Source organism: Eublepharis macularius, chromosome 4 (assembly GCF_028583425.1).
Source record: "Eublepharis macularius isolate TG4126 chromosome 4, MPM_Emac_v1.0, whole genome shotgun sequence".
In the NCBI taxonomy this organism is placed as follows: Eukaryota; Metazoa; Chordata; class Lepidosauria; order Squamata; family Eublepharidae; genus Eublepharis; species Eublepharis macularius.
Window position 1 is genome coordinate 186578876 of NC_072793.1, and position 27834 is coordinate 186606709.

The 27834-nt window shown below is 53.1% G+C and overlaps 2 protein-coding genes across 2 annotated transcripts in view; one reads left to right on the forward strand and one right to left on the reverse strand.

The window, feature by feature from the left end:
• LOC129328487 (H-2 class II histocompatibility antigen, E-S beta chain-like) overlaps window positions 1–27834 on the reverse strand; it is a 261776-nt gene that overhangs the window by 76353 nt on the left and 157589 nt on the right. The gene's annotated exons all lie outside the window — the stretch shown is intronic.
• On the forward strand, window positions 6968–27771 carry LOC129327021 (HLA class II histocompatibility antigen, DR alpha chain-like). The gene is made up of 3 exons (XM_054975403.1): window positions 6968–7391; window positions 26490–26771; window positions 27617–27771. The coding sequence occupies exons 1-3, from the start codon at window positions 6968–6970 to the stop codon at window positions 27769–27771; spliced, it is 861 nt and encodes a 286-aa protein (XP_054831378.1).

Sequence of the window (27834 nt, forward strand, 5' to 3'; positions counted from 1 at the left end):
CCTCTTGCTTATTTCCAGAAAGGCAGGTGAATTATGATGGAAGGTGTGAGAGTTGCACACAGGCTTGGGCTGAGCGGGGGGTGGGGTTCCCCCCAGGTCCTGTTATAGGGGCTAAGAGGAAGCTGCTGGTTTGAACCTTAACCCAACTGGCCTACCTCTCAGGGCTGTGGGAAGGATGGCAAAGATACTGTCTGTGAAGTGTTCGGAACAATCAAAGTCAGGGCAAAGTCTAACTGGTCCCGAAGAACCCTTTTAACCTGTGGGCAGTTCCTTCATACCAGGCAGGATAAAAACAAATATAATGATTGGGGGAGATGCACAGGGAGCCCTTACCTGCAGCAGGTGTGGTGAAGGCTGCTGCGATGAAAGCCGCTATGGAGTAAGAGAGAAAAAGACAAAATCAAAGCCCTGGAAGGGGTGTTGAATTTGTTGGTTTTCTCATGGTCTGAATTGCTCGCCCCTCTAAGAATATAAGCTGGTCCCTTCTGAATCCGACCAGTGGGGGGTCCATCCAGTTCCACCTCTCTGTCTCACACAGGGGCCAGCATGATACTCTGGAGGGCCAACAACAGGGCAGAGAACCCCAGGCCCTTCCCCCTGCGGTCGCGTCCTGGCCCTGGGATTCAGGGCTCCACGGCCTCTGGATGGGGCAGCTCGTCCTTCTGCCTGGCAGCCACTGGTGGGGCCTTCCCTCCACAAATCTCTCCAACCCCCTTTTATGCTAGTGGCACATCTGTGGGCAGCGAACACTTTGATCTCTTGTCAGGTTATGAAGCAGTTCCGTTCATCCATCCCGAATCTATTACCCCGCAACTGAATTGGTTGCCTGTGACTTCTGGCGCCTGGGGAGAGGGGGGGAGAAGTTCTCTCTGCCCACCCCCTCGACCCCCTGCATTATTTTATAACCCTCTATGACATGTAATCAATCAAAGATTTACTACAGTCAAAAGACCAGTTAAGTTAAATACAGATAAAAGAGGCAGTTTTTAAATATTTAAAATGGATTAATACATAAAAGACAAGATTGTGTGTGTGCATGCGTGTGTGTGTGTGTGTGTGTGTGTGTGTGTGTGTGTATGAAACAAAGCCCACTGTGCAAATAAATACAACGGGCTCTAGAAAGCTGGGGCTGGGGAGGGCTGGTGGGGTCTGGGGTCTGGGAAGAGCTAACAGGCGTGAGGGATCTGGAAAGGGTTGGCAGGTAGGGGGGCAAGAGGGGGTCTGGAGAGGACTGAGACGCTGGAGGGGTCTGCGAAGGGCTGGCAGGGTGAAGGGGGGTCTGGGGAGTGTTGGCAGTTCGGGGGCAAAGGGGGATCTGGGGAGGACGCAGGAGGGGTCTGGGGAGGGTTGGCAGTTTGGGGGCAAGGGGGGTCTGGGGAGGGCTGAGAGGCAGGGGAGCGAAGCCTTCCCCGCCCTGTATGCCCTGCCAGAGCCAGGCAGTGCCTCGCTGCTCTCTGTGGAGCTGGGGCGACGGCGCTGGAAGGGCGCACCCCGGCTACAGCGGGGCTCAGAGGGCAGCAGGCGCTTCGCCCCCGCCCCGGCTCCACCAGCACTTGCCGGCGCTTCACTCCCCTCCTTCTCCCGCTGGGCAAAGTCAGGCAATGGGGCGGGGGGGGCGGGAGAGCACTCGCCACCCTGTGAGTCCCGCTGGAGGCTGGCCACGTGGCTCCCGTCACCCCAGAAAGAGATGCAGGAGGAGCCTCCCCCCAAATCCAGCTGGAATCTCAAACCAGCCCCAGCCCCCAGTCCTCACGAAGCCCCCTGGAGACTGACAAAAGCGTCCCCCCCACAGACTTCTGGTCCTCTGTTTTATAGAAATATTAGAGGGCTGCACTCTACAACATCTTCCATCTCATTTCAGGCTTTCATACCCATTATGTGCATCTTTTGTTTTTCTCAGGTTGGAGAGAGGAGTCACTTTAATAATAGGCCCAGATCTCTTGTTCTTAACCGGGGGCGGGGGGGGCAGTTCAGATGGACTCCAAGAGAACAGAAGCCAGGAGAGTACTGGGCAGGTGGGTGTGTACCCCCCCCCCACACAACAATCTTCACTCCACAACTAGCCACACCCCTACCCCATTACCTCTTTTCTTCTTCAGGTAGAGAGAGAGTCCCATGGCCACAAAGACCACCCCCAGCACGGCTCCCACGGCCCCCGTCCACACTTCGGCAGTGTCTGATGACTGTGGCTCTGTGGAAAGAGAGAAGACGGATCAGGGCCAGATTTGGCCTCTCGATTTCACAAAAGGGGATTTGGTCCATGAGGCATACGAAGGCATGGCCCACACCGGGATCAGATCTTACGGATCCCAGAGACCAGGGTGAGGTACAAGGATGGAGTGGCTGGATTTGCATTTGGATCCTGCACACACACACACACACACCCAGAAGTGGGGCGAGGGACACCCCATGCCCAGGGCATCTTCTGTGTTTGCTCTCAAAGTGAAGCACTAAACTAGGAGAACAGGAAGATGGCTATATGTAACTCCAATTAACGGTATTTAATTTAGGGGAAATGGACAGTGTTGAGGGAGATGAGATTTCATGCTCAAAACTGAGATAAAGCCAACGCTTTGCAGAGAGTTAGGAGGTCCTTGGACTGGATCCACATCGCTTGAGGATAAAGAGAAGCCCTCTGGGGCCTGAAGCGCCTCTGACTGCAGGGGGCTTTACGGGGCTTCCAGGGAGCCAGTTCTGCCCAACAGCCCCCTCCCAAAACAAGGCACTTCTCCTCATGATTATGAGCCTCTCAGAAAGGAGAGGAGAGCCTGAAGGGATTGTACCTTTGTGTTTGCAGGGACCACAAGCAGTTTTCTGAATGTTGGAATATACAAATCTGGGTCTGGAATCCCTGGTGAACAGCAAGTATGTTCCACAGGGAATAAGGGACAGCTCAAAAACCTACCATCATTCCCCCCCCCCCCGCACCCTTTGCTTCTATTTTCCTTGCCAAACATATAGGATTTCCGTCGCAGGATCAGGCAAGATCCCTCATTCTCACACCACCCAGCCAGAAGCTTCCCCGAGAACCATCCGCTAGGTCACCTCGAACTCTGAACCAGTCAGAGTCGACGCAGGTCCTTGGAACTCACATCCACATGGTGTGGTTCTGTCCCCAAGGGAAAGAGGAGAAGGGGGAAGCCCTCCAGGCACTTACCCCACTGCACGGTGATGGGCTCCTCCACACTCCTGTGCTCCACCTGGCAGGCGTAGACGTCTCCCTGCTCGGGCACCGTCTCCAGCATCGCCTGGTTCTGGAAGGTCCAGTCTCCGTTCTGGAGCTCCTCCGAGTACCCCACCCCCTCCGTCTGCTCCTGTCCATTCCTCAGCCACTTGATCTTAATCTCCGGGGGGTAATAACCAGCCACAGTGCAGATCAGGACGCTCTGGTGGGACAGGGGGTCTGCCCTGGTGTGGGAGATTTTCACCATGGGCTGAACTGGGGTGGGGTGGGGGAGAAGAGGGAGCATTTCTGAGATGCAGAACCGCCAGGAAAGCACAGACAGATTTAGAGCCGGAAAAGATCATCTAGGCCTGCAGCTGATGTATATTTTGTGACACAATCCCCGGGCCTCTCTCCTCTGCCAGGGAGCGGATGATCCACCAGACTCACCTTCCGGCCCCCGCACAAACCAAACCCCCCAAGACGCCTCTCGCTCCTTACTGCTGTTCTCTTGCTTCCCAAACACTAAGAATTACTTTTCAGGATCAGATCCGCATCCAGCAGTCACTGCTGCTGCTGAAGACGCTGCAAAATGCATGGGCCAGTTTAAGGGGATCGTTGAATTCTCCTTTGGCTCCTGCTCCAAGGTCAGTCTCTTGGGGTATTTGCGGGGAGGGGGTTGTTTTGTTCTGCTTCCAAGAAGCTCACAAGAAGGAGGTCCTCTCTCTCCTTGCTTGTATCCAGCATTTTGGTGCTCAGAGTAGACTGCCTCTGCACATGGAGGTTCTAATTCACTACCATGGCTGACAGCTGCCAACAGATCTCCTCTTCAGCCATTAGAGTGTCTGACTGGGGAGACAGATGTTCAAATCCACAAACCACTCTGTCCTACCAAAGCACCAGTCTTCTTCTCCCAGGACTGCCTTTGGGGAGGGCGCTCCTCCAAAGCTTTGTGCAAGTCTGAGATGCCAAGTGTTTATTAGATCACAATGTCTCTTCCATCAAAAACTGGGTGGGGGGCTTGGACTAAGAGTAGGGGGCCGTGCTGAGGTGGTTGCTCTCAAAAGCCCCCCGCCCCGCTCCGCCAATGCCTGCACGGTCTTCCCCAAAAGACCACTGACTTGTGTAGGGATGGAGGAAGGAATCACTTTTCAGCCCCGCCCCTCCATGGCAATACAGGGATAATCACATGGACCTGTCTTGTTAACAGTATTATATTACTAGCAACAGAGCCTGTTTTTTTAAAAAAAACAACAACAGGCCCTAGAAAACGCAGGAACTCTGGGATTCCCACTGCTGCGGTGGCCTCCAGAGGGACGGGCTGCCTCGCCTGGCCTTCCTGCCACAGCAGTGCTCTCTGGAGGCCACCCTCTGGAGGCTGTGCAGGTGCAACAAGATAAAAAGTGAGTCGTCGCCAATACGGCTTGCCTTTTATATAGCAAGATCATTATGTGATCATTAATAGTGGAGGCACAGCAGCTAGGCAGGGCCTCTAAACAGCAACTCAAATACAGAGTGCTAGACGTATAACGCCCTCTGGCAGAAGATACTCCTAGGAGTCATTGGTCGCAGCCAGAGGTTACCCAGGTTGTAACTGGCACCCTTGGGAGTGAGAGGAAAGGACGCATCACCAAGCAGTGACTTGAGGTGGCTGCAGGGCCCTTCCAACCGCCCAGGGTCCAATCAGAAGAAGGGCTTGCAAGCCCATTCCTTCACCGATGGGTTGGAGGCTATGGCAGAAGGCAGTCCATAGCACAAACGCCACAGGGCCAAGCAGCAGCCCCCCAGGACTCCCTTTCGGGAACCAGTCAGTCAACTAAGGGTAGAACAACCAAAGCACGGTGCCCCTTCCTGATGGTGGGGCAAAAAGGGGATGGTGTCCTATAAAACAGTATCTGTATCAGGCATCTGACGAAGAGAACTTGATTCTCGAAAGCTTATGCTACAATAAAATTGGTTAGTCTTAAAGGTGCTACTGGACTCTTTTTGATTATAAAACATTTGTCACACCCCTCCAATCAGCATGAGAAGTTGATGTGAAACCAGTTATTATGAGTCTCTGAAGTGTAAATTCCCCATGTAAAGGAAAAAGGAAGGAGTTGAGACAGAAAGGGGCAAATCCTGTCATAAACCTTCCAAGCGTGAATTCTCTCTGTGACGACAAACAGTATCCGTAGCTAGAGGGGCTGGAGAGCCCTGATTTTACAAGCCTGGAGCAGGAGCGGGGAGTAGGAAAATCATGTCCGAGTAGAACAGAGAGAGAGTCAAGGGGTAACAATTCTGTTGTGGCAGACTCACAGCAAAGCAAAGGAGAAGCGAGAGAAAAGGACAATATTCCACAATAGTCCTGCAGACCTCTTATTACTGAGAACATTATTTTTGTCAGGATAGGAGACAAATAATTTGGGCTTAGACCCTAAAGTACTTGAGCACAAGTCCTCTTTTGCTAATATATGCTACCTTGCAGGAATCTGTGCGTAGCCCAAGGATCATGCCACTTTTGCATGTTCACTTGGAAAACACCACCTGTCCCTGTGCAAACTATTTATTTGAATTATTTAGAGTCCACCTTTCTTACTGAGACTGAAGGTGGATATCTAATAAGCAACGCAATAACACTAGGTTTTGAAACAGCAAAACTATAAAACATGCAGAAAATGGCAGTACAAAGATAGAAAGCAATGCCATAAGAGCAGGATAGCACATACATCATACATATAATACAAAAGGTACAGTGATACAGTCCACAGTCCTGCTCCCTTTATAAAAAAGCACCTTTCTGAACCATTTCCATTATAATTTGGCCCTATTACCTTTACAGAAATAGTTTCCTGAACAATTCCTGATGCATCTAAGAGAGCTGTGGTTCTTGAAAGCTTATGCCTCGATAAGGTTGGTTAGTCTTAAAGGTGCAACTGGACTTTTTACTATTTTGCAACTACAGTCTAAAACGGCTAACTCCTCTGGGTCTCTGAACAATTCTGTTTTACATAGTTTGCAGAATGGCGGAAGCATAGGAGCCGCATCTTTAAAAGGCTTGAGTTCGTAATTTAATTCTATGTTCAATTGCTGAATCACTGAAAATGTTTTTATAACTCTGACTTGCATACTGGGTGTCTCATTTGATATCAGTTTATTAACTTCTGTATTCTCCTGTCAGAAAATGAAGGGTTCATAACTAGAACCAGACCCCCAAACCTGCTAGATCCCAAGTAGAATTCTTGTTCCACTTCTGGAACACACAAGGATGGGAGGGGGCAGGGCCAGGATCCAGACCCTTCCACAAGCGGAGAGAGGGAGGTGGGCAGTAGCCTCTGTCTAAGGGATCAGCCCTATGGGGTGGGTGGGTCGGTGGGGGTTCAGTCCTCCCATCCCGGCAGGGCCAAGCATGTAGGAATAAAATGCACTCGTCTGAACGTGCAGGGGGCTTGCAGAGTGAAAGGGCTGGAGGCTTTGCATGGTTTATCTGTAGCTCCCGAAGTAGCTGTGGGTGAAGATTCGGTTCTGTTGCGTGTCCCTTGTAAAATGTCCCTTGCTGAAACTGTCTCTCTCTCCTGTACGTGAATGTTTCTCTCCGTTTATTGTTTATTTTATTGTAAACAGTTCTTCTTTAACTAAACTTAAATTGTATTTCTTTCTCACTGTACTTCACTGTGTGCTCTGCTACACACATTCACATGTCTGGCAAGGTGGTATATCCTTCGCCAGGTGAGTGGTGGGAGATGCCCCGTACTGAGGAGTCACAGAGATACTCACATCTCTCTCTCTCTCCCCTCACAAAGCACGGGGGGGGGGGGGGATGTGATGCCTTCAGGCTTGGGAAGGAAGCGTTCAGAGGGGGCAGAGAGAGTCCTCGCCCCAAGTCTCCGTTGTCCCAGATCTGGCCCGTGTGAATGGCGGGCAGCCCCGCAGCAGGGGCTCAGCCCTCCGGCTCACGCCCCGCTCCTCTCGCTCCTTCCCCGGGCAGCGGAGGACGTGCTGTCGCAGGTGGAGTTCGTGCTACGGGGCCGGAGCTCCGAGCAGGGGCCGGGAGAGTACCTGTTCGAGTTCAACAGCAACAACGAGATCTTCCACGTGGACCTGGAGAAGAAGGAGACGGTCTGGCGGCTGCCCCAGTTCCAGGAGTTCACCGGCTTCCAGGCCGAGGGCGCCCTGGCCAACATCGCCACCGACCGCCACAACCTGGACATCCTCATGAGCCGCTCCAACTACACCCCGGCCCAGAACGGTACTGCTGGAGGGGGGGGTGGCATTGTGGCAGGAGGCTCAGGCGCCCCCGCCTGCACCCTCGGCCTGGCACCGGCCGCTCTGCCCTCCCTGCTCTCAAGCTGGGAAAGGGCCTTTTATTTTCCTGGGTTGGGAATTCACTTCCGCAGTCCGAGTTTCAGCCTAGTTTCAGATTTGCCTCCGGGCCTGAAGATGCTTCTGTGGCCTCTCTTTGCTCTGCCTCCACTTTTATATATGTATATGTTGTGGTGGCTGTGCAGATAACAACAACAACAGCAACTGTGCTCATATATTGCTTTTCTAGACAGATTAGTGAACAAGTTAATGTTATTATTATCCCCACAAGACAGCGGGGGAGCTGGGCCTGAGAGTGGCTGACCTAAGACCACCTACTGGGCGCATGGCAGGAGTGGGAGTCGAACCAGCAGAGCGCTGATTCACAGCCCAACCACTTAACCACTGTGCTAGTGCAGATGGAATAGGTGGAGAAGAGAGATAGTTGAGGGAGACTCCTGAGGTGACAGCCCTCCGGACTCCTGGCTGCCCCAATCCCACACTCTGGCTTCTCCTATGTGTTTAACCCCCTTACCCTTAGCTGCCCCAATTAGTAAAAGGGGGGGGAATAAGCTTTATTTAACTGGGGGGGGGAGTAACACGTGAGCTTTGTGCTCCCTGCAGTGTTCTTATTTAAGACCTTGAAATAATAATGACACACAATTGTGAAAAACAGGATATGATATGACAGCCCTCTTCAAGTACCTGAAGGGCTGTCACATAGAGGATGGCGCCGAGTTGTCTTCTGTTGCCCCAGCAGGCTGGACCAGAAACAACGAGTTAATATTAAAGCAAAGGCGTTTTCAGCTAAACATTAGAAAGGACTTCCTGACAGGGCCATTTCTCAGCGGGACAGGCTTCCTCGGGAGGGAGCGGGCTCTCCTTACGTAGAAGTATTTAAGAAGAGGCTGGATGGTCACCTGGCAGGTGTGATGATTCTCTGACTTAATAGGAATGTTCAAAGATGTGGAGAGGGAGGGCGTGAAGGGACGAGATGGTGCCGGGCTCTCCTGGCCCTTCCTTACATGCCCAGGGCAATGCCAGTCACCACTTTGGGGCCAGGAAGGAGTTTTCCTCCAAGCCATATTGGCTGGGGATCCTGGAGATTTTTTGCCTTCCTCTGGGCATAAAACCGGGGTGTGGTGCGGGGGCAGGGGAGATAGCTATACATTTCCTGCATTGTGCAGGGGCTGGATTAGATGACCCTTGGGGGTCTCTTCCAGCTCTATGTGTCTGTGTTTAAGATGCATGTGGAACTGAACCATAAACATTTATTTACAGAAAATATGATGGAACACAGTATAGATTTAGTGTGGAAGAATCCGTCTGGAATGTATGACTGGCTCTCAACTGCACCCCCCAGAAGTTATAAGCTCTTCCTACTGGGGGTTTATACTGTACCTCAGTTACCAAAATCAAATGCTGAAGGGAGGTTTGACTCCTTTTCCTCCAGACGGCTCCCGGGCATTCAAGGTTCAGCTGTAGCCTTTTTTGCCACAGCTGAGAGGCTCACGGCTCAGGCTCCAGGGGGCTCTTCTACCTCACGGAGATCCTGGACACAGAACCCAGGGCCTTTTTTTTCAGGCGGTACATCCTGGTACAAAGTACCGGCACCTCTTTATGGAGTGCCAGCACAGCCCCACTTGGGTTGAGAGGGGAGAACATGATGAGTACCAGCCCCTCTTTCTTTTTAAAGAAAAAAAGCACCGATAGAACCTGTACATAAAAAGTTTGAATTGAGGGGCCCTCCACAGGGTTCTTGCTTATTGCACTAGAAACGAGGCCCCTTCCCTAGCCTGACCCCAAATCCTGACCAAAAGCCAAAACAGAAACCCTGTCTCAGCTCCCATGGTATCTCAAGAAGCATTTCAAGCCCCCCTCCCCTTTTACAGCCAAGGTGGGTCACTCCCCCCTCCCAGCCAGTGGGGTTCCAGGGGCTCTGCTTGTTTGGCCCCATCTGGAATTTTCATCAGGCCGAAATCTCCAGGATTGGTTCGGAGCCCTGGAGGGTGGGCGGGACTTGGGGTTGATTGCCTCCCCTCTAAGGACCTGCACTGCATGTGAGTCCACCGTTCCCCACCAGCCTCAAGTGGGGCTCAACCAGTTTATTAATTTGCTTTATTTATATACTGATCCCTTCGATGGGAGGGCAGAGCCGGCTGGGCATGACATTGTTGCCTCCCCTGTGCCCCAATCTGGAGTGGGGGGGAGGGGAGGGCCGGCTGGGCCTGGTATTGCCCTCTCACCAGTGCCCCGATCGGGGCAGGAGGAGGGCAGGGTGGCTGGGGCTGGCTTCATCTGTGAGAGGATGGAGGCCAGATCTACCTGCCCTGTAAATCTATAGCAGGTAGATCTGCGCTCTGTGGGTCCAGAGACCAAGTCTATTCAACCTTGCAAAGCCATGGTGGGCAGACCTGGCCTCCAGAAGTCTGGAGGTCAGGTCTGCCTACCTTGCAAAACCATGGAGAGTAGACCTGGCCTCCATAGGTCCAGAGGCCAGGTCTACTTACCTTACAATGCTATTTGTAGGCAGACCTGGCCTCTGCAGCTCTGGAGGCCAGGTCTATCTGCCTTATAAAACTATTGGTGGGTATACTTGGCCTCCTTGGATCTGGGCACCAGGTTTACTCATCATGCAAAGCTATGGCAAACAGACCTGGCCTCTGCAGGTCTCTTCCCCCCCCCCCCCCGCACTGGTGGCTGATCGAGGCTTGGTGGGGAGGCTTGGAGGGGGAGTGAAGCCTCGCTGTTCCCACCCCTCGTTGCATTTCTAGGCCTGGGAGAGAAGGTTGGGGGTGGGGGAGGGAAGGAAAGCCACGCCCCACCCCCAAGCAGCAGTTAGAGGCTTGCCTGGAAGGCTTTGGAGAGGCATGCAGGCCAGCCAAGCATGCCCCATGCTGGCTGGCCCAATCAGAGCTGAGGACGGAGGAGCTGAGCTGCAGGCCCTTCCGAAGCCCCAGAGGCTTGCCTTGACTGTGCCTGCACCAGTGAGTCATCGGAAATACGCTTACAGAATTATATAGTAAGAGCCCGCAATTCTCCCCAGTGGCAGCCCAAAGTGACTTGCAACCTTCTTTTCTCCACCACTTTATGCTCACTACAACAACCTTGTGAGGTGGATTAGGCTGAGAGTAGGTGACTGGCCCAAGGTCCCTCAGCAAGCAGAGTGGGGATTCGAACCAAGCTTTCCCAGATCCTAGTACAGCACTTATGACCGCTACGCTACACTGGCTTTTAACAGTTCGGGTCAATTAATATTCTCCCATCTGCCTTCTGTCAAATGATGGTATCCTTCCATTTTGCCCCCCACCCTGTCACAAATAATCACAATATCCCTCCATCTCAGTATTTGTACCCCTATTGTCCTCTTGAGATATTGTTGCCAAGTAGGCCCCCTCCCCTGCTTTGAAGCCTGCTATGAACTGTGTTAAAGTTTCCTGCATTGCTGTTTCACTACTACACCGAAGATTGCTTTACACGTGTGTGTGTTAATACACGTGTCAGTTTCCTGCCTGTGTGTCAATCACCCTGCTGCTGTAATAGACTGTGTAGTTTACTGACTCCATGTTTGGATAACTGCACAAAGGACTCTCTTTCTGGGCAACCCTGCCCTGACCTGTATCTGGACTTCCCAGTGTGCGTTTGGACTGTGTTACAAGTATGCCCCGTGCCTGCATTGCCATCTGCCACGGACCGTGCCTGTTCCCTGCTTTGGACTGTGTTTTAAGTGTTGTTCCCCCTGCCTCCATGGAAGCCTGCCTCATATGGGCCCAAGCCGCTGCTAGCAGCCGGGCGCCTGCCAGGGAAACCTCCAGCGAGCCTGGCTAGGCGCTCCCTGGTCAGTTCCCGCCTGGAGCCTCCCGCGGGCCGGTCCCCGAGCTTGCCCTCGCTACCGGGCAGCCTGCAAACCAGCCTCAGCTATGCCCAGCCGGCATCCATGTTCTCAGGCAGCCAGAAGACCCTGAAAGGAAGACTGCTTTGGGAAGCCATTTCGGCGAAGCGGGCACACCACGTCCGCAGCGAGAGTACCTCGCCCCGCTCTGCATATCTTAGGAGCCGCCCCGGAGAAGAGCTAAGTGCTGACCATCCCAAGCACTTAGAGAATGCATCTCAAAGAAACCTCCGCATTCCAGAGCTGATGACATCAGGACAAGCCCTGTCCGCTGGAACATCCTTTCAGCCCACTTGGATTTCCCCCTCCCTCTTTTGTCCCCTCTTCCTGAGGTGTCACTTATCACAATCTGATTACTAAAGTGGCCCATCTAAGCCATTCAGTAGCCCATTAGACCCTTTGTTTTAATCTGTGAGAACCACCAAGTACAGCACCAGCCCCAGGGTACGTTTTGGGGTATTTAAGCCGGCCTCTCAGACCGCATGGTGCGCGTGCCATCCTATCCAGACTTCCTTGCTGTCCGTCTGTGGTCCCAGTGCTGGCATTGGGCCACCTCGCTGTTGTGTCTCTGCTTCGCTTCAGGATAAGTGAGTATTCCCCACCATCGTTGGGAACCAGCTAATGCAAAAGTCTCTGTATTTCCTACTCTGTATTTCTTAGATCTTGTGTGTTCTTTTGTATGCTTGTGCAAGTTTAGGCTTACGCCACATTGTTAGCAAATACACGTGATTGAAACTATTTGTAGTCTGCCTCTTTTTCACTAGAGTGTCTGGAATCAGGACCTCCGTAAACATAGGTTAAGATCCGCGCTAATTTTAAGTTACAGACTGCTATAGCTAATTCCCCATTATAATAAAGAGCAGTTCTGGTAACAGTTTACTGGTGGAGAATATGCGGGCATAACCCGGTTCGTGTGAATACACGTGAGTCGACACGCGTGTTTTCAGCGAACTGACTTAGAGGAAAATTTTCCAGACCTCAGTGTAAAGAGCGCAATTTAGCTCAGGGAATTAAAAGTGTGAGTGTGTGTGGCTCTAGTGAGCATTTCTATCTTGTGGGTTGGCTTTTCCCCATTTCCTCCTTCAGCCAGCTTTGGACTACTTGCCTTTTGTGGTGCACCGCGAGGCCCTCCAGCCGTTATAACCGGTGTACTGTGGGTGAGGACCTCTGAACTGGTGAAGTTCCTGGCCACCTTCCGGGCCGCCTAAACGCGTCTATGTGGGTGGGATCCCAGAAGTAGGCTCTATAGATTTAGATATATATATCCTGAAGCAGCACATATAAAATTCTTTTCCGCCCTCCCCCGTCTCTCCTAAGCCCGTCCAAACCCCGTTCCTGCCAGCACTTAGGCTTCAATCCCCACTCCGGAGGAAACGTGAAGGGATCGTTAGTCCGTTCGTTCAGTTTAGCTTTGGGAATCTGAAGCCAGGTTCCTGAAGCCCCGCGGCAGCCGGCCGCACCGTGCTTGAGAGTTTTAAGGTAGACTCTTGGGCGCCTTTCCGCTTGCGAGTTTTAAGTCAGACTCGTGGGCACACCTCGCTTGGGAGTCAGTGGGACTCTTGGGCACACTTTTGCTTGGGAGCTGTTAGAACTCTTGAGCGCACCTCGCTTGGGAGTACAGTAAGCTTTACTCCTGGGCACTTTTGCTTGGGGACTGGCAGAGGCAGTCCTTGAGCGCTTCCAGTCTTTTGGTCGAGGCTTGGAGACAGTTTAACCGTTTGTCTCTGAGCACGAGGCCTGGGGACTTTTTGAGTACAGTTCTTGGGCAGAGAGCTTGAGAGCAGTTGTGGCTTCTGAGCAGAGGCTTGGGAGCATTTCTGGTTGCCTGAGCAGAGGCTTGGGAGACCCCTTAGTTGCAGTTTCCGAGCAGAGGCTTGGGAACACTTTTTGGTTTTCTGAGCAATAGGCTTGGGAGACCCCTGAGCTTTGGTTTTCCGAGCAGAGGCTTGGGAGACCCCTGAGCTTTGGCTTCTGAGCAGAGGCTTGGGAGCACTGAGCGTTTTTGTTCTTGGGCTTAGAGAGCTTGAGAGCACCTTCTGAGCCAGTAAACTTTTCCTGGTCCCGTGGCTTGTAGGCAAGCTTGAAACGGGAATAGGAATTTTCCCCTCTCCCCCGGAGGAGAAGGATTGAGTGTAGAACCCTTAAAAATACCCTTTAACCCTAAAAGTAGGACCTTAAAACCCCCTGGTAAAAACCCTTGAGGACCTGAGGGAAGGATAAACCTCCCAAAAGGGACATAGAGAGGAAGAAGTTGTTAAAACCCTTGAACAGCTTTAATCGCCCCACCCCTGGTGTCGCTGATCCACTCTGTAACCTCCCCCGTGATCAGCCTTAAACGAAAAAGAAAGATGTACCGGGCCGCCCCCACCGTGCCCCGCCTGGAGAAGTGGCTAGTTAAGAAGGGAGATTGCCCTTGGGAAGCCGGTTCCTTCAAGGGACCCGACCCGCTCCAGATAGTCAGAAGCGCCTTCCAAGATTTTTGCGAAAAAGAGAAACCTAGGTCCAGTAAGAAGGATAGGTATGGAGCCTGGGCACTTTTCACCGCCCTACAGGACAGCGTGTCCCTAATTAATAAGCTACAGGCAGCTCAAGAAGAGCAGGAACAGGAGATAGAAAAGCTAAGGAGAGAAAAGAAGGAACATGAGGAAAAAGCAGCCGAGTGGCGTTCAGAACGCGTTAACTTCATGCTGGAGAAGCAGGGACTAGCCGCTGCCCTCCAGGACGCCCAGCACAAGGCTGAAGTAGCCACCGCTCGTGCCGATATGGCTGAGCACGCAGTAATTGAAGGTCAGGAGAAAATTGCAAAGTTAACCCATGCTGCCCAGTTCATGGCAGAACAGAAAGTCGCAAAGATAGCCGCAGCAGACCACTCCGCTTGTAAGAGGGAGCTAGAGGCCCTAAAACAGCACCTGGGAATGCAGCAGGCCGTAATTTCCGCCGTGCATCCCGCAGCCCTCTTGGCCCTCCCCGAAGGTAGTACCGACAACTGGTCACCTCCTTCGCCCCAGCCCGAGGAAGCTCCACAGCCCCTCCATCCGATAGCTACCAAAGAAATTGTCACCACAGACGATGATGGCAGGAAGACAGACCGAATAGTTAAGGAGACCCGCAATTGGAGGCCCGATGAGCTCCAAGCCATAGCAGACCGCATGGGACCCCTGAACCGAGACTCAGCTATACAATGGTTTGCACACGTGACCATGTCCCAGCCCTCTGCCAGTGGCTCCGATGTAGCTCAGCTGGCTCGCCATTGTGCCAGCCCCGAAATAGTCACCTCTCTTAACGCATATATTTCCAACCGGAGACTAGCCACTCGCAGTCAGTATGGTGCCATGAAAGAGTTGTGCGCCTTCCTGTGGCCCACCAAGAGTTTAAAGGCCCTGTATATTGCAGAATCTCAGAAACCCGGAGAGGATCCAGAGGCATATTTAGCCAGGAAACAGCTCCTAGCCGAACTAGCAGACGAGGTAGATTTAGATTTAAGCGACATGCCGGACTTCGACGACTTAGAATTCAGGAGGGCAGTCATAGATGGACTCAACAGCACCACTCGCCTAGCCCTAGCAGGAGTCGAGCCCGGGAGCATTACATGGGGAGAGCTGGAATCCCGCATCAGGAGCATTGCTGGCCTGTTGCGAGAGACCGGCGCCATCCGCCATGTGAAGTCCCCGGCCTCTCGTAGGAAGGAAAGCGAGCCGATTAGCGCAGTTACCTACGCCAATCATGGCCCCCACTCTCAGTACCGACCACAGGGACGCAGCCCGTATCCGGAGGCAAGGGGAGGGATCCTGAGGGGAAGGAGCAGTAGCTTTAACCGGGGAAGAGGACCAAGGGACTACCGTCCGGGAGTTTCCTTTGCGCCCACCCCGAGTTACAGTTCCTCCTCCCAGCAGGGATCCCACGAGCCCCGATTACAGGAGGCGCCCCTAGCCCCTTCTCACTCGCGAGCATCACACCCGTACAATCATCAGGTCTACCCGCCTCCAGATCAGTCTAATGCTTGGGGAGCATCGCAGGGCGACCACGAGGGCTACCGGGACCGCGGCAGCACGCCCCAGTCCAGGGACTCCCTCCGTTGGGAACTGTGGATGCGCCTCAAAAACATTGGAGCGAACATGGAGCTATTCGATGGAAAGCCCACGTCCGTTCTAATGAAGGCGATCATGGAGTGGGAAGACCAGCAGCAGCCCCCAGTACCTCCGTCGGCGCCCCCTTTGCCGCCAGACCCTCCCTTCTCGAGTCCCCCGATAGCTGCGGTTCGGGAACGCCCGAGCCCCAACAACCCCTTTAGAGGAAGCGCCGCTTCCACCGATCAGGGTGCAGGATCAGAATAGGGTTGCCCCGAGTCCCAGTCTCCTTCCGTGGGCATAGTTGCCAAACTAAAGCCGGACACATGGGGGAGACCGACAGTGAAGGCAGGGATCGGGACTCCCGGGGAAAAGAAGAAGCCTGCCACTCTCCTCATAGATACCGGAGCTTCACTTAATATACTCCGGCCCACCTTAGTTACAAAGGGCACCCAGACCCCCACAACCATGCAGCTCGCCGGTTTTGGAGGCGGCATGCAGGAATCCCAGGTCTGGCAGGATATCCCCCTCTCCGTTGGGAACCTGGCCACCCGGATTTCGGCATGCGCAAACCGGGGAGAAGACGATGGACTTTTGGGCATGCCATTTTTCCGTGCCGAGGGACTGACCATTGACTTAGCGAACGGGCTCCTGTGGCGCATCCCAGGAGGCCCAGACTTCGTCAATGCAATCCATCGGTGCGCAGCCCTTAAGGCCCCCCTCCCTCTCGCCCCCATCACAGGAGACCCCTGGGTTCAGGACTTTCCCGAAGTGTGGGTGACAGATAAGGCCGAGTGTGGGATAGTGAAGGGCGCCTGCGTCCTGATTGAAGGAAAGGACCCCCCTCCCCAACGACAGTACAAGTACCCAGCGGAAGCGGAGGCAGGGATAGCCAAAACTATAGAAGGACTCCTTGAGTGGGACGTCATACTCCCGATGCAGTCCATCTGCAACGCCCCATTGTGGCCAGTTCTGAAAGCAGATGGAGTGACCTGGAGAATGACGGTCGACTTCCGTGCCCTGAATGCCACCACCCCTCCAGTTGCCCCGGTTGTGGCCAAGTACAATGAGATCCTAACGGCCATTGCCGCTGGGTCCCGGTTCTACTCGGTCATAGACCTGGCCAACGCTTTCCACTCCATCCGGTTGCATGAGTCTTGCTGGTACAAGTTCGCGTTCACTTTCCGCGGCCAGCAATACGCATTCAAACGGACACCCCAGGGATTCCACTCCAGCCCCAGTATTTGTCATGCCCATGTGGTTCAGATGTGGGAACGCCTCCAACCCTCCTCGAGGCCCCACGTACTGAGCTACGTGGATGACATTTTGGTCCACGCCCCCACGGAAGAATTAGCCCGCCAAATCACCAGGGAAGTCCTGGAACTCCTCCGCGAGACTGGGTTCAAGGCTAGCAGGGAAAAGGCCCAATTGGTTCAGACCAGCGTCAAGTACCTGGGTCTGACCCTGGGACCCGAGGGTCGCACCCCGGATGCCCAGCGAATGGAGGTCATTTCCAAGCTGCCAGCACCCACCGATGTCCCCTCCCTCAGAGCCCTTCTAGGAACTTTTAACTTTTCCCGAGACTTCATCGAGTCCTTTGCAGACAAGGCTCGCCCCCTTTATGCTCTCCTCAAGAAGAACACTCCCTGGGAGTGGGGACCGGAGCAACAGACAGCCTTAGCCGAGCTGAAGCGCAGTCTGGCCGCAGCCCCGGCCCTAGCCCATCCAGATGTCACCCAGCCGTTCTTTATTCAGTTAGCAGTGTCAGACAAGAGCATAGGAGCCACGCTCACCCAGCAGCAAGCGGGAACCGCTAGAGTAGTAGCCTATGCCTCTCGCAATCTAACTTCAGTAGAGACCAAGTTTAGCCCATGCGAAAAGACTTGCCTCGCTCTAGTTTGGAGTCTGACCCATTGGGAATTTATCATAGGAGGGTCACGCACAATAGTTCAAACCACTCACACGCCTCTCAAATATATCCTGTCGGGAAAAATACAAGATGGACAAGTCTCAAACGCCCGCATAGCGCAGTGGACCCTGGCCCTAGTCAACCGCGGAGTAGAATTTAAAAGGGAAGCCACCGAGCCACCAGCCCCCTATGGCCTGTTAGTAACTGGAACCGAGCACGAGTGCCCCCTGGACCCGCCACCGCAGGTTGTCTGGCCAGTCACTTGGGGAGTCCCGCTAGAGGAAGCCCGACAGAACGGCTTCACATGCTGGTTCTGTGACGGCTCCTCCTTCCACGTGGGAGGCTCCCCCCGGACAGGCTACGGCGCCGTGCGAGTGAGCGACGCCCATACTCTCAAAGGTCCAGCCCGCCCCCATTCCAGCCAAGCGGCTGAGGTGCAAGCGCTTCTGGCAGTGCTTGAGTTTGAGCCCCCAGAAAGCCCGCTTGCCATTTACACAGACTCGGATTGGACGGCCAAAGCCGCCATGGTCTGGCTCCCGGTGTGGCAGAATCAGGGGTGGAGAGCAAGTGATGGGAAACCCGTAGCCCACCTACAGCTATGGCAGCAAGTAGCAGCACTCCTTCAGTCCCGCTCAGGCCCAACGCAGGTTACCCATGTCAAGGGACACCAGAAGACAAACTCAGAGACCGCTTATTGGAATGACCAGGCAGACCTCGCAGCCAAGGCAGCCGCCACTGAAAATGCTCCCCTACCGGAACCAGCTACCGATTGCCCCTTACACCCTATCACCACCCGCGCACAAGCCCGCAGCCAGGCTCAGGGAACTACGGGAACACTAGACCTAGCGCAACTACAGCTATCTGACCCAGAAGTAGCTGACCTCCTAACCGCAGGAAGAGATCAGACAGGAAGACTAATGATCCGAGAAGAGGAAGGCATAGTTTGGGCAGTAGATGCAGCCGGCGAACGCCACTGGGTAGTGCCATTGGAAGTTAGGGCTGATTTAATTCAGTTTGTCCACGAGCAGGGACACCGAGGCAAGGACCTGACTCTGGAAAGGGTAAAAGAGGTTGGTTGGTGGCCTGGCATGCGCACCGAAGTAGCGCAATGGGTAGACAACTGTCTGTCCTGCGCTATGGTTAATGCAGACCCCACCGGACCTAGAGCTCCCCTCCAGCATCAGAGAATTAACGGACCCTGGGCTCGCATACAGATTGACTTTATCGGCCCCCTTCCCCCCACTCCACGCGGCAATCGCTACTGTCTCACTGTCATAGACCCCTTTAGCAAATGGGTCGAAGCGTTTCCGTGCAAGCGCAACAATGCAGCCACCACAGCCAAACTATTGTTCAACAATGTCTTTTCAAGATGGGGCATCGTGAGAGTCATGGACTCCGATTTAGGCTCACACTTCATCGGAGAAGTCACCCAGGAGCTTTGCAAGGCGCTAGGCATCCAGCAGCGCTTCCACATAGCCGGCCACCCTCAAGCCTCGGGCGCCATAGAAAGAACCAACCGGACCCTCAAGGAGGCTCTCCGCAAAATGGTTCGCTCCTCCGGGAGAGACTGGGATGAAAAACTCCCCATAATCCTAATGGCCATCAGAGGCACCACCGCAGTTCACGGGCTCACACCCCATATGGTAATGACAGGGCGAAGAATGCAGCTTCCGGAAGCCTTCTGGCTAGATACGCAGCTCCCTTCTGATATGCAGCCCGTAGTGATTAATGACGCTTGGGTCCAAGACCTGCTCTCATCCATACACGCCGTCCACATGCAAGTGGCTCAGAAGTTGGGCACAGCTCAGAAGGATATGGACCGCAAATTAGGATGGGTCAGGAACCCCAGGCAGTGGGAGGAAGGACAGCTCGTTCTGTACAGGAAGTTTTCGCAAAAGGCGCATTCACTAGCAGCCAAATGGCAGGGCCCAGTCCCCATCACAAAAAGGGTCTCCCCAGCTGTCTATCAGGTAGCCATCCAGAGAAAGACAGGAGGCACGTGGCTAAAATACTTTCATGCCTCTCAGTTAAAAGAATGGAAAGGGAAGCCGCTGCAAACCGCCCCTCCTGTGTACGACCCTGGGGGAACCTCCACCAGCCCAGCCCCCCTCTGCCCAGTGATTCGCCAGATATCCCTCCACCCTGGGCCAGAGATACCGTGTGTCCCCTTAGACCAGACCTTTGTAGCTTTAGAATAAAAGAAATAGTAGAATATGTAGATATCGGTGTAAATGTTAAAAGTTTTTCCAGTTCTATTCTTTGACCTCATTAGGCGGGCCCCACAGTTGGGACCCTTGGGGAAGACACGGCAACCAAAGCCAAATAGGACCACCACCGAGAGTGATTCTTAATTGGATTGTAAGCCGCATGTTCGGGAAAAAATTGCACAGGCAAAAGAGATTTGCTGTGTGAAAGTGTTTGGAGAGGCTTTAGCCCAAAAGTGAATGCAGTCTTCCAACGTTGAAACCACCAAAAAAGGTGATTTCTTTGTTTGAAAACATTTCACCCGCCGTGCTGGTGAAGATCCCGCATCTACGTAGATTCGGGGTCTCACCTGCCAGACCCACGCTTTCGCATGATGGTCGGCTTTGGCTTTGAGGGCCGTGCCTCCCCTGAAGGAAACCCCCGTCCAGCCCGTCAACCCCCCTCTGTTACTAATGTTCTTATTCGTCATGGTGAGTTGCTATACGGCGCCACCATCTAGTACGCTTTAGTGCAAAGGTAAAAGACCCGCCAGTATTTTGTAAATATGTTACCTCTGGAATGTGTTATTGAGGTGCGTTCGCTACGCACAAGGGGCAGCGTGCCTCATTTACATAGCCAGGATCCCCCGCGCCAAGATGACCCCCGAATAACCCAGACCCAGTGGCGCCGGCAGATCTCGGCCGCCTCCGCCGCTTTTCGATAAACGCTGCCGAGCACCTTCGGCTCCACTTCGGCCCTTTCCGCCAGCAGCCGCCCGCCCCACGTAATCTTTTCCCTTGCCCGTACCGTACAAGGGAAAAGAAGGGGGGGGAGACATATTGAAGATATAATGAAGCCCTGCCAGGCACCCCAAGTAAGGGCAACCTAAAAGCATCCCACACCCGGGAGCTTCTGCTCTGTGTATTTTTCTTTTCTGCTCGGTATATTTTCCCTTTGGTGTATCTTTTTTTTTTTAACCTGAAAACGGGGCCTCCCGAGGGAGCCCCTCCAAAAATTGGTTGTCCTGCAAATATATGACGAAGGCCTATTTTTGAAAATTAAAGCGAGGGCCCCCGTCTGCAGCAACCCTTATAGTTAATGGAAACCACTCTCTAGTTTTTTTCTTTTTAGAACGGCAAGGCCAGGCCAAGCCGGACCGATAGCTCTCAGCCCGCAAAGTAAAAGCAGCCCGCCGCCAAGCAAGGGGCACCTGAAGGCCACATAGCCTAGGCACCCAGGGACCCCTGGGGCGAGTTTGCATAATCCCGCCTAACGCACAGCCGACCCTCGCTCGACGTAAAGACGTTTCCCCTCTGAAATATACACGCCTTAGAAAGAAACCTTCGCACAGGAGTTCCCCAGAGCAACAAGCTGGAAGGCTCGCTTAGTGCTCTGGGACTTCTCGTTCGAGCCCCAATCAGTAAGAGTGCTGGCAGAAAAACACCCTTCTTTTTCCCTGCTTTACTTCATTCATTTTGCTGCAATAAACTCAGGGAGCCTGTACTTATATCCGCAGGTCTCCCCAGGATATTTTCACTACAGAAAGGAAAAGAAGGCCAGGAGATGAGGCACCTGGCTACTCTGTGTTTGCTCGTACTGGCAGGCACCCTAATAGAGGGACGCCCGTCCAAATTAATGCCCTACCCCCACTGGAGATGCATCAATACCCTGGCAGGAAACGAAATGATGGTCTGCAAGGTTGTACAGCAGATCAATATGACCACCCCCACGGACCGCACTAACTTCCGCAGTTGCGAAGAGCAGTGGATCCGACCCCCAGAGCTTGTTATTTTATGTGTGGGAGTAAAAACCATGTCCCAAGAACTAGTGTGTTACTCGCCTACCGATACAGTTTCACCACTCGCTCCGATTCCTTGTATGTTTCTTCCCCGTATCAGGCCTGCCCCCACCGCAGTCCCGGTGGTAGACAAATATACCACCCCTGCCAATGTCGAAACCTCGCCCTTTGTCACTGAGGATTTCGGACCATACTGTGAAGTTATCTTAGTGTCGGCCGCAGTATGGAAGGCAGGAGACCCCTTTAGAATGACCATCCTACTAGGCACTACTGCCACTGAGTCTGCATCAGTCATTATCACGCCCCCTTCAGGCGCAGTTCTCTCCTTTGCTATAGAGCGCTGGGAGAACCTGACCTGGATTGTAAAGGAGGAAGATCTAGCCAAACACGGCCCACCCGATTGGATACTGGTTCAACAGACGCCCGAATGCCAAACCAAGCCCCTAGTAGAGAAATTTCACCGGCTTGGGCTGCTCTTTGTAAATTTGACTCACGAACCAGGCAATTATTCCCTGCTGATCCGGACCCAGGAGACCCACACCATCCAAATTGACCCTTTGATTGCTAGCAATGAGCAATTGAGCCAAGGCGGCACGCACATAGTGGGCTCCCATGTTTTGAAAACTGACATTCGAGAGAGAGTTCTAGTCCGCCCGCAAATGTCTTTAAAAGAGATCCGCATCGACTTAGCTGAGCTAAATGTAACCCAGAGGCTGCCGCAGTGCGCTCCCTATCTGGAGGCCGGTAGCAAGGGTTGGAATGCATGGCTACAACTGTGGATCGATCCCTCCCCCTCTCTCTCGCGTGCCAGACGAAGCATCGCCGACTGGACTGCTCCTGCAGCCGGAGGCTTAGCAACCATGGATTCGGTCAACATAGAGACTCTCGCTAATAAGTTTGCCCATGTCACGACTAGCATCTCCGACTTAGGTAAACCGGTGGTGCAGTCCCTAAATTCCATTTCAAATGGGCAACACGAGATCAGCTCCATTTTAGTTAACTGGGAGAGTCAAATTGAAAGAGATTTTTCTCTACTGCTAAAAGGGACACAGTCTTTTGAACGCAACGTGTCAATAGCTATGGCATGTATGCAAGCCCAACAATTAAATCAGGCTGTGGCCATGGGGCTAATTCGGCAAGCCACGGACGGGCACTTGCCCCTGGAAATTAAGAGATTGATTATGCCCAAATTGTCACCCATTGAACTGGAGCTTGAATCCTGGTGGTCTCTTGTAAATTCCTCATTCTCACCGACCACCCAGGAACTTAAATTATTTTTATTAACGGCCAGTGCGCACGAGTCATTCCATGTGTATCCAGTCGTGCCTCTGGGACTCCAAGTCAGTGACACCGAAGTCCTCTACGCCAGACACCCTGACCATTGGGCCCGCTTCACCCCGACCGGATGGCAGCTCGTCAGCCTCCAAGGGTGCCAGCATCGAGACCAGACCGGCTTCATTTGCCAGGACCAAGCCTTTGCACCTCATCACCCCTGTGTAGCCCCGCAAGTCGACGCCCTCAACGAGTGCTCTTTCGAGGTCGTCCGGGAGAACAGCTCCGCTGTGGTCTACCTTGGGAAAGGATGTGCCTGCGTGCGAACGGCCTGCGATTTTGTGATCCTGAACTCGTTCCAGCTCAAGCCCGTGATCCCGGGAGTCAATCGCTGCTTTTGCAACCTGTCTTCGGTGGCAGCCTGCGACTTCACCTACACGGTACCGGTCTGGACCCAAGAAGAGATCCTGGTGGCACCCTCCATCTATCGACATGTGAAGCCAGTCTCCCTTGGCATCGGTCTGGAACTAATACACGAGCTCCTGGCCCACCCGCAGCTCCACCGCACCCTCCAGAGCATCCAGAGGGACGGGGACACTACTGCTTTGGTTGTGTCCCACAATGGCAAAGAGATTTTGGACCTTGCCCAGCGGATTAAGACCACCGGTGAGCACTCGTGGTGGGAAACCCTCTTTGGCTGGAGCCCCACTGCCACTGGAATTTACAATTTGGCTCTGCACCCGATCGTTGTGATTTTGGCCTTTCAAGTTTTATTATGTGCCTCATTACTTTATTTGGGCTGTTGGAGCCGCCGACAGCTCCAGCAACTCCAGCTGTCTTACCGTTTGGACCATTACAATCCAGACCTCCTCTTGCCCTAATGGTTATTCTTGGCGCCCCGTTTTCAGCCCTTGTTTGTTTTATTGCTTGTGCCGGTATGGACTATGATTATGTTTATTACTATGGGTACGGATCCTGCACCGGCCCCATGGACGCTCTGCTGCCGGACACCGCTCCGAGGCCCTCTTGTGGACTAGGGGGGGACATATTTCTCTGCCTCCCAGCCCACGGCCTGCCTATGAACAACCGCCAGCGGAACTACCTCCATGAGGACCAGAACTGTGTGCCTGAAGCCCTTCTCGCCGCCTGCTGACCCTGCCCTGCGGATTGACGCAGACAGCAAGGGGGGGTGGAAGTGTGTTTTGGAACACATGGACTAAGCTTGCTTGTTCTTGTAAATATGCAACCCAGTCCAGCAGCTGTACTGCGGACTGAGCCGTCTGTGACCTTTGCTGCTCTATTGTTTTAAGTTTCTTATGAATTTCTTGCCATTGCTTCTTATGAATTTTACTCCCATGAATTTAGCCCCGAACTAGTCCCTCCCTCTATCCACTGCAAGTGCGCCCATGAACTTTATCCCGATGAATTTGATTTTAACCTTTTGAATTGCCTTCTTAACCCAACTCCCTCCGCCGACGCAGTTCTAGTCTATGAATTTGATTTTAATCCAGCCATATTGATTTGGTTTTTAATCGCAGAGTTTATTTTTCTGTCCCCCATGAGCCCTTCCGACGCTTACCCCCCATGAATTATTTCTCCGCACTTGTTTTTACTATTGCTGCTTTCATCTATGAAATTGGTTTTAACTTCCTGAATTATTGTTTTAATCCTATATATATATTTGTATTGATGGTTTTAACCATCTATGAATTGTTCCACCCTTAATGAATTGATCTATGCCTGACTTGCACTTTCTTATATGAATTATTCTCTCACCTATGAGCTTTGTTTTAACTTCCTATGAAGTAGCCTGCTTTTATTCTTACATTCATGAATTGAACCATGAATTGTCTTTGCTTTTAAATCTTATGCTTATGAATTAATCCATGTATATGAATTGCTCCTGGTTTTTAATGCTTTTAGCCCATCATGAATTCCGTATGAATTACCTTCATCCATGAATTGATCAATGTACACAACTATGAATTATTGCTATTTATATGCATGAATTGCTCATTGCTGCCTATGAATTGCTATCTATGTTGACTGTAGCACTTAGCACACCCCCTGGTGTGAACCCAGAGACCTGCAGCCCATTGGCTGATCTAAATTGCACTTATTCGGTTAGGTGGTTCTCCAAACTAAAATTTTGAGTGACGCCTCCCCCTCCTTCCCTTCCCACTCCTTCTTCGCTCGAAGCTCGACCACCGGACATTGCCGACCACCTCGCCTTTGAAGTCAAGTTCGGAGACCCGTGCGCCTGACGTCACGGGGTCTCCGAGGGGGGGAATTGTTGCCAAGTAGGCCCCCTCCCCTGCTTTGAAGCCTGCTATGAACTGTGTTAAAGTTTCCTGCATTGCTGTTTCACTACTACACCGAAGATTGCTTTACACGTGTGTGTGTTAATACACGTGTCAGTTTCCTGCCTGTGTGTCAATCACCCTGCTGCTGTAATAGACTGTGTAGTTTACTGACTCCATGTTTGGATAACTGCACAAAGGACTCTCTTTCTGGGCAACCCTGCCCTGACCTGTATCTGGACTTCCCAGTGTGCGTTTGGACTGTGTTACAAGTATGCCCCGTGCCTGCATTGCCATCTGCCACGGACCGTGCCTGTTCCCTGCTTTGGACTGTGTTTTAAGTGTTGTTCCCCCTGCCTCCATGGAAGCCTGCCTCATATGGGCCCAAGCCGCTGCTAGCAGCCGGGCGCCTGCCAGGGAAACCTCCAGCGAGCCTGGCTAGGCGCTCCCTGGTCAGTTCCCGCCTGGAGCCTCCCGCGGGCCGGTCCCCGAGCTTGCCCTCGCTACCGGGCAGCCTGCAAACCAGCCTCAGCTATGCCCAGCCGGCATCCATGTTCTCAGGCAGCCAGAAGACCCTGAAAGGAAGACTGCTTTGGGAAGCCATTTCGGCGAAGCGGGCACACCACGTCCGCAGCGAGAGTACCTCGCCCCGCTCTGCATATCTTAGGAGCCGCCCCGGAGAAGAGCTAAGTGCTGACCATCCCAAGCACTTAGAGAATGCATCTCAAAGAAACCTCCGCATTCCAGAGCTGATGACATCAGGACAAGCCCTGTCCGCTGGAACATCCTTTCAGCCCACTTGGATTTCCCCCTCCCTCTTTTGTCCCCTCTTCCTGAGGTGTCACTTATCACAATCTGATTACTAAAGTGGCCCATCTAAGCCATTCAGTAGCCCATTAGACCCTTTGTTTTAATCTGTGAGAACCACCAAGTACAGCACCAGCCCCAGGGTACGTTTTGGGGTATTTAAGCCGGCCTCTCAGACCGCATGGTGCGCGTGCCATCCTATCCAGACTTCCTTGCTGTCCGTCTGTGGTCCCAGTGCTGGCATTGGGCCACCTCGCTGTTGTGTCTCTGCTTCGCTTCAGGATAAGTGAGTATTCCCCACCATCGTTGGGAACCAGCTAATGCAAAAGTCTCTGTATTTCCTACTCTGTATTTCTTAGATCTTGTGTGTTCTTTTGTATGCTTGTGCAAGTTTAGGCTTACGCCACATTGTTAGCAAATACACGTGATTGAAACTATTTGTAGTCTGCCTCTTTTTCACTAGAGTGTCTGGAATCAGGACCTCCGTAAACATAGGTTAAGATCCGCGCTAATTTTAAGTTACAGACTGCTATAGCTAATTCCCCATTATAATAAAGAGCAGTTCTGGTAACAATATCTTCTTTGCAGGAGGCTGCCTGTTGCCCCTCTTGACCTGAGGTTGGTGGCTCATCCTGTGTCAGGCAGACAGGCACCCTCCATTCACAGATAGTGACCCAGATGTTCGGCTAAGGAGGGGGGCGTCTTTCCCCTTTAGTGGGTGAAAATGGAATTCTTGGACTTTGGGGGCGCTATGAAGAGGGCCCTGGTCTGCAAGCCAGATCTGCAACACAAACTGTCTCTCCCCCCCTCCTCTAGTCCCCCCTAAGGTAATGGTGTACTCAGAAAAGCCAGTGGAGCTGGGGGAGCCCAACGTGCTCATCTGCCTGGCGGACGAGTTCTCACCACCGGTAGTGAAGCTCACCTGGCTGAAGAACGGGCAGAAGGTGGAGGAGCACGTGCAGGAGTCGGTCTTCTACCCCAGCAGAGACAACACCTTCTGCAGGTTCTCCTACCTGCCCTTCATCCCAGATGCTGAGGACGTCTACTACTGCCGGGTGGAGCACTGGGGCCTGGCCCAGCCCCTCACCAAGGAGTGGAGTAAGGATGCGGGGGGGGGGGCTTCCTTCTGGGGAGGGGGGTTCAGGGTGAGTTTACACACAGGAGTCCTCAGCAGCTATCATGGATTGCATGCCACAGACAAGGACCGTCATATTAACAGACTACACCTGAAGTGCAAGACCTCTCAGGGGAGGCATTTCACACAGTCAGCTCAGAGAGTCACTGAGGGATGCAACGCGCATGTATGAATTGGAGCCTTTTCTCAGGCCGGGCAGGGGAGAGTCCAACCTGGGATTCAGTGGTGGGGCCCCAACAGACTCTCGGTTCTGCTTGCTGCAAAGGGCTCCAGAGCTCCAGCTGGCCTTCAGTCAAGAGTTTCATATTGTTATTGTTATCATTGACTTCATGTAGAGCCCACCTTTGCCTCCCAAGTCCCAAGGCAGATTACAGAATGAAAAGCAATCCAATCAGTCTGGTAGCTGGGCCTTTATCACCTTTATGCCAGGCTGAAATTCAACAGGTGAAGCAGCACTCCCACCCCTATACCTCCGTGCCAACCCTTCTCTTAGCCTTCCTCTCCAGGGGCTCCTTGGCCGGATCCTGCCCAAGCCCACTTCCAGTTAACGCTGCTTATGCTTTACCTTGTCAAAAGGGCCCCATTACTCTAGTCAGTAACGCCCCCCCCCAAAATATACGAGAAATTGCATGGGGGGAGATCAGCACTGGGGCCCCTGCTGTTCAAGATCATAAAGGGTTTGTGAGTCAAGAGGGGGGGAGGAACTCTTAGTGATGCCCCTGGAGGATGCAGAATCCCAGGGGGCAGAAATCACACAGGTGGTGCTGGATCAGGTCCCTGCATTGGATAACCTGCTTTCCTCTCTCAGATGCCAACATGGCTGAACCCCTCCCAAAGACAGGGAGAAAAGTGGTATGTGGACTGGGCCTAGCCGTGGGCATCGTGGGCATCATTGTGGGCACCGTCCTCATCATCAAGAGCCGGCAGATGGACGAGGCCAACTTACGCCGGAGGCCGATGTGAGTCTGCCCTGCCAGGGACCTCGGACCAGAAGGCCCAAAGGTAGAGCTCAGGCTGCCGGTCTGG

Bases quoted from the DNA above. Each gene is read 5' to 3' on its own strand.
- LOC129327021 (XM_054975403.1), top strand. From the start codon at position 6,968: ATGCCTTCAGGCTTGGGAAGGAAGCGTTCAGAGGGGGCAGAGAGAGTC. The intron at 7,392-26,489 runs GTACTGCTGGAG...CCCCTCCTCTAG, and splicing joins CTACACCCCGGCCCAGAACG to TCCCCCCTAAGGTAATGGTG. The intron at 26,772-27,616 runs GTAAGGATGCGG...TTCCTCTCTCAG, and splicing joins GCCCCTCACCAAGGAGTGGA to ATGCCAACATGGCTGAACCC.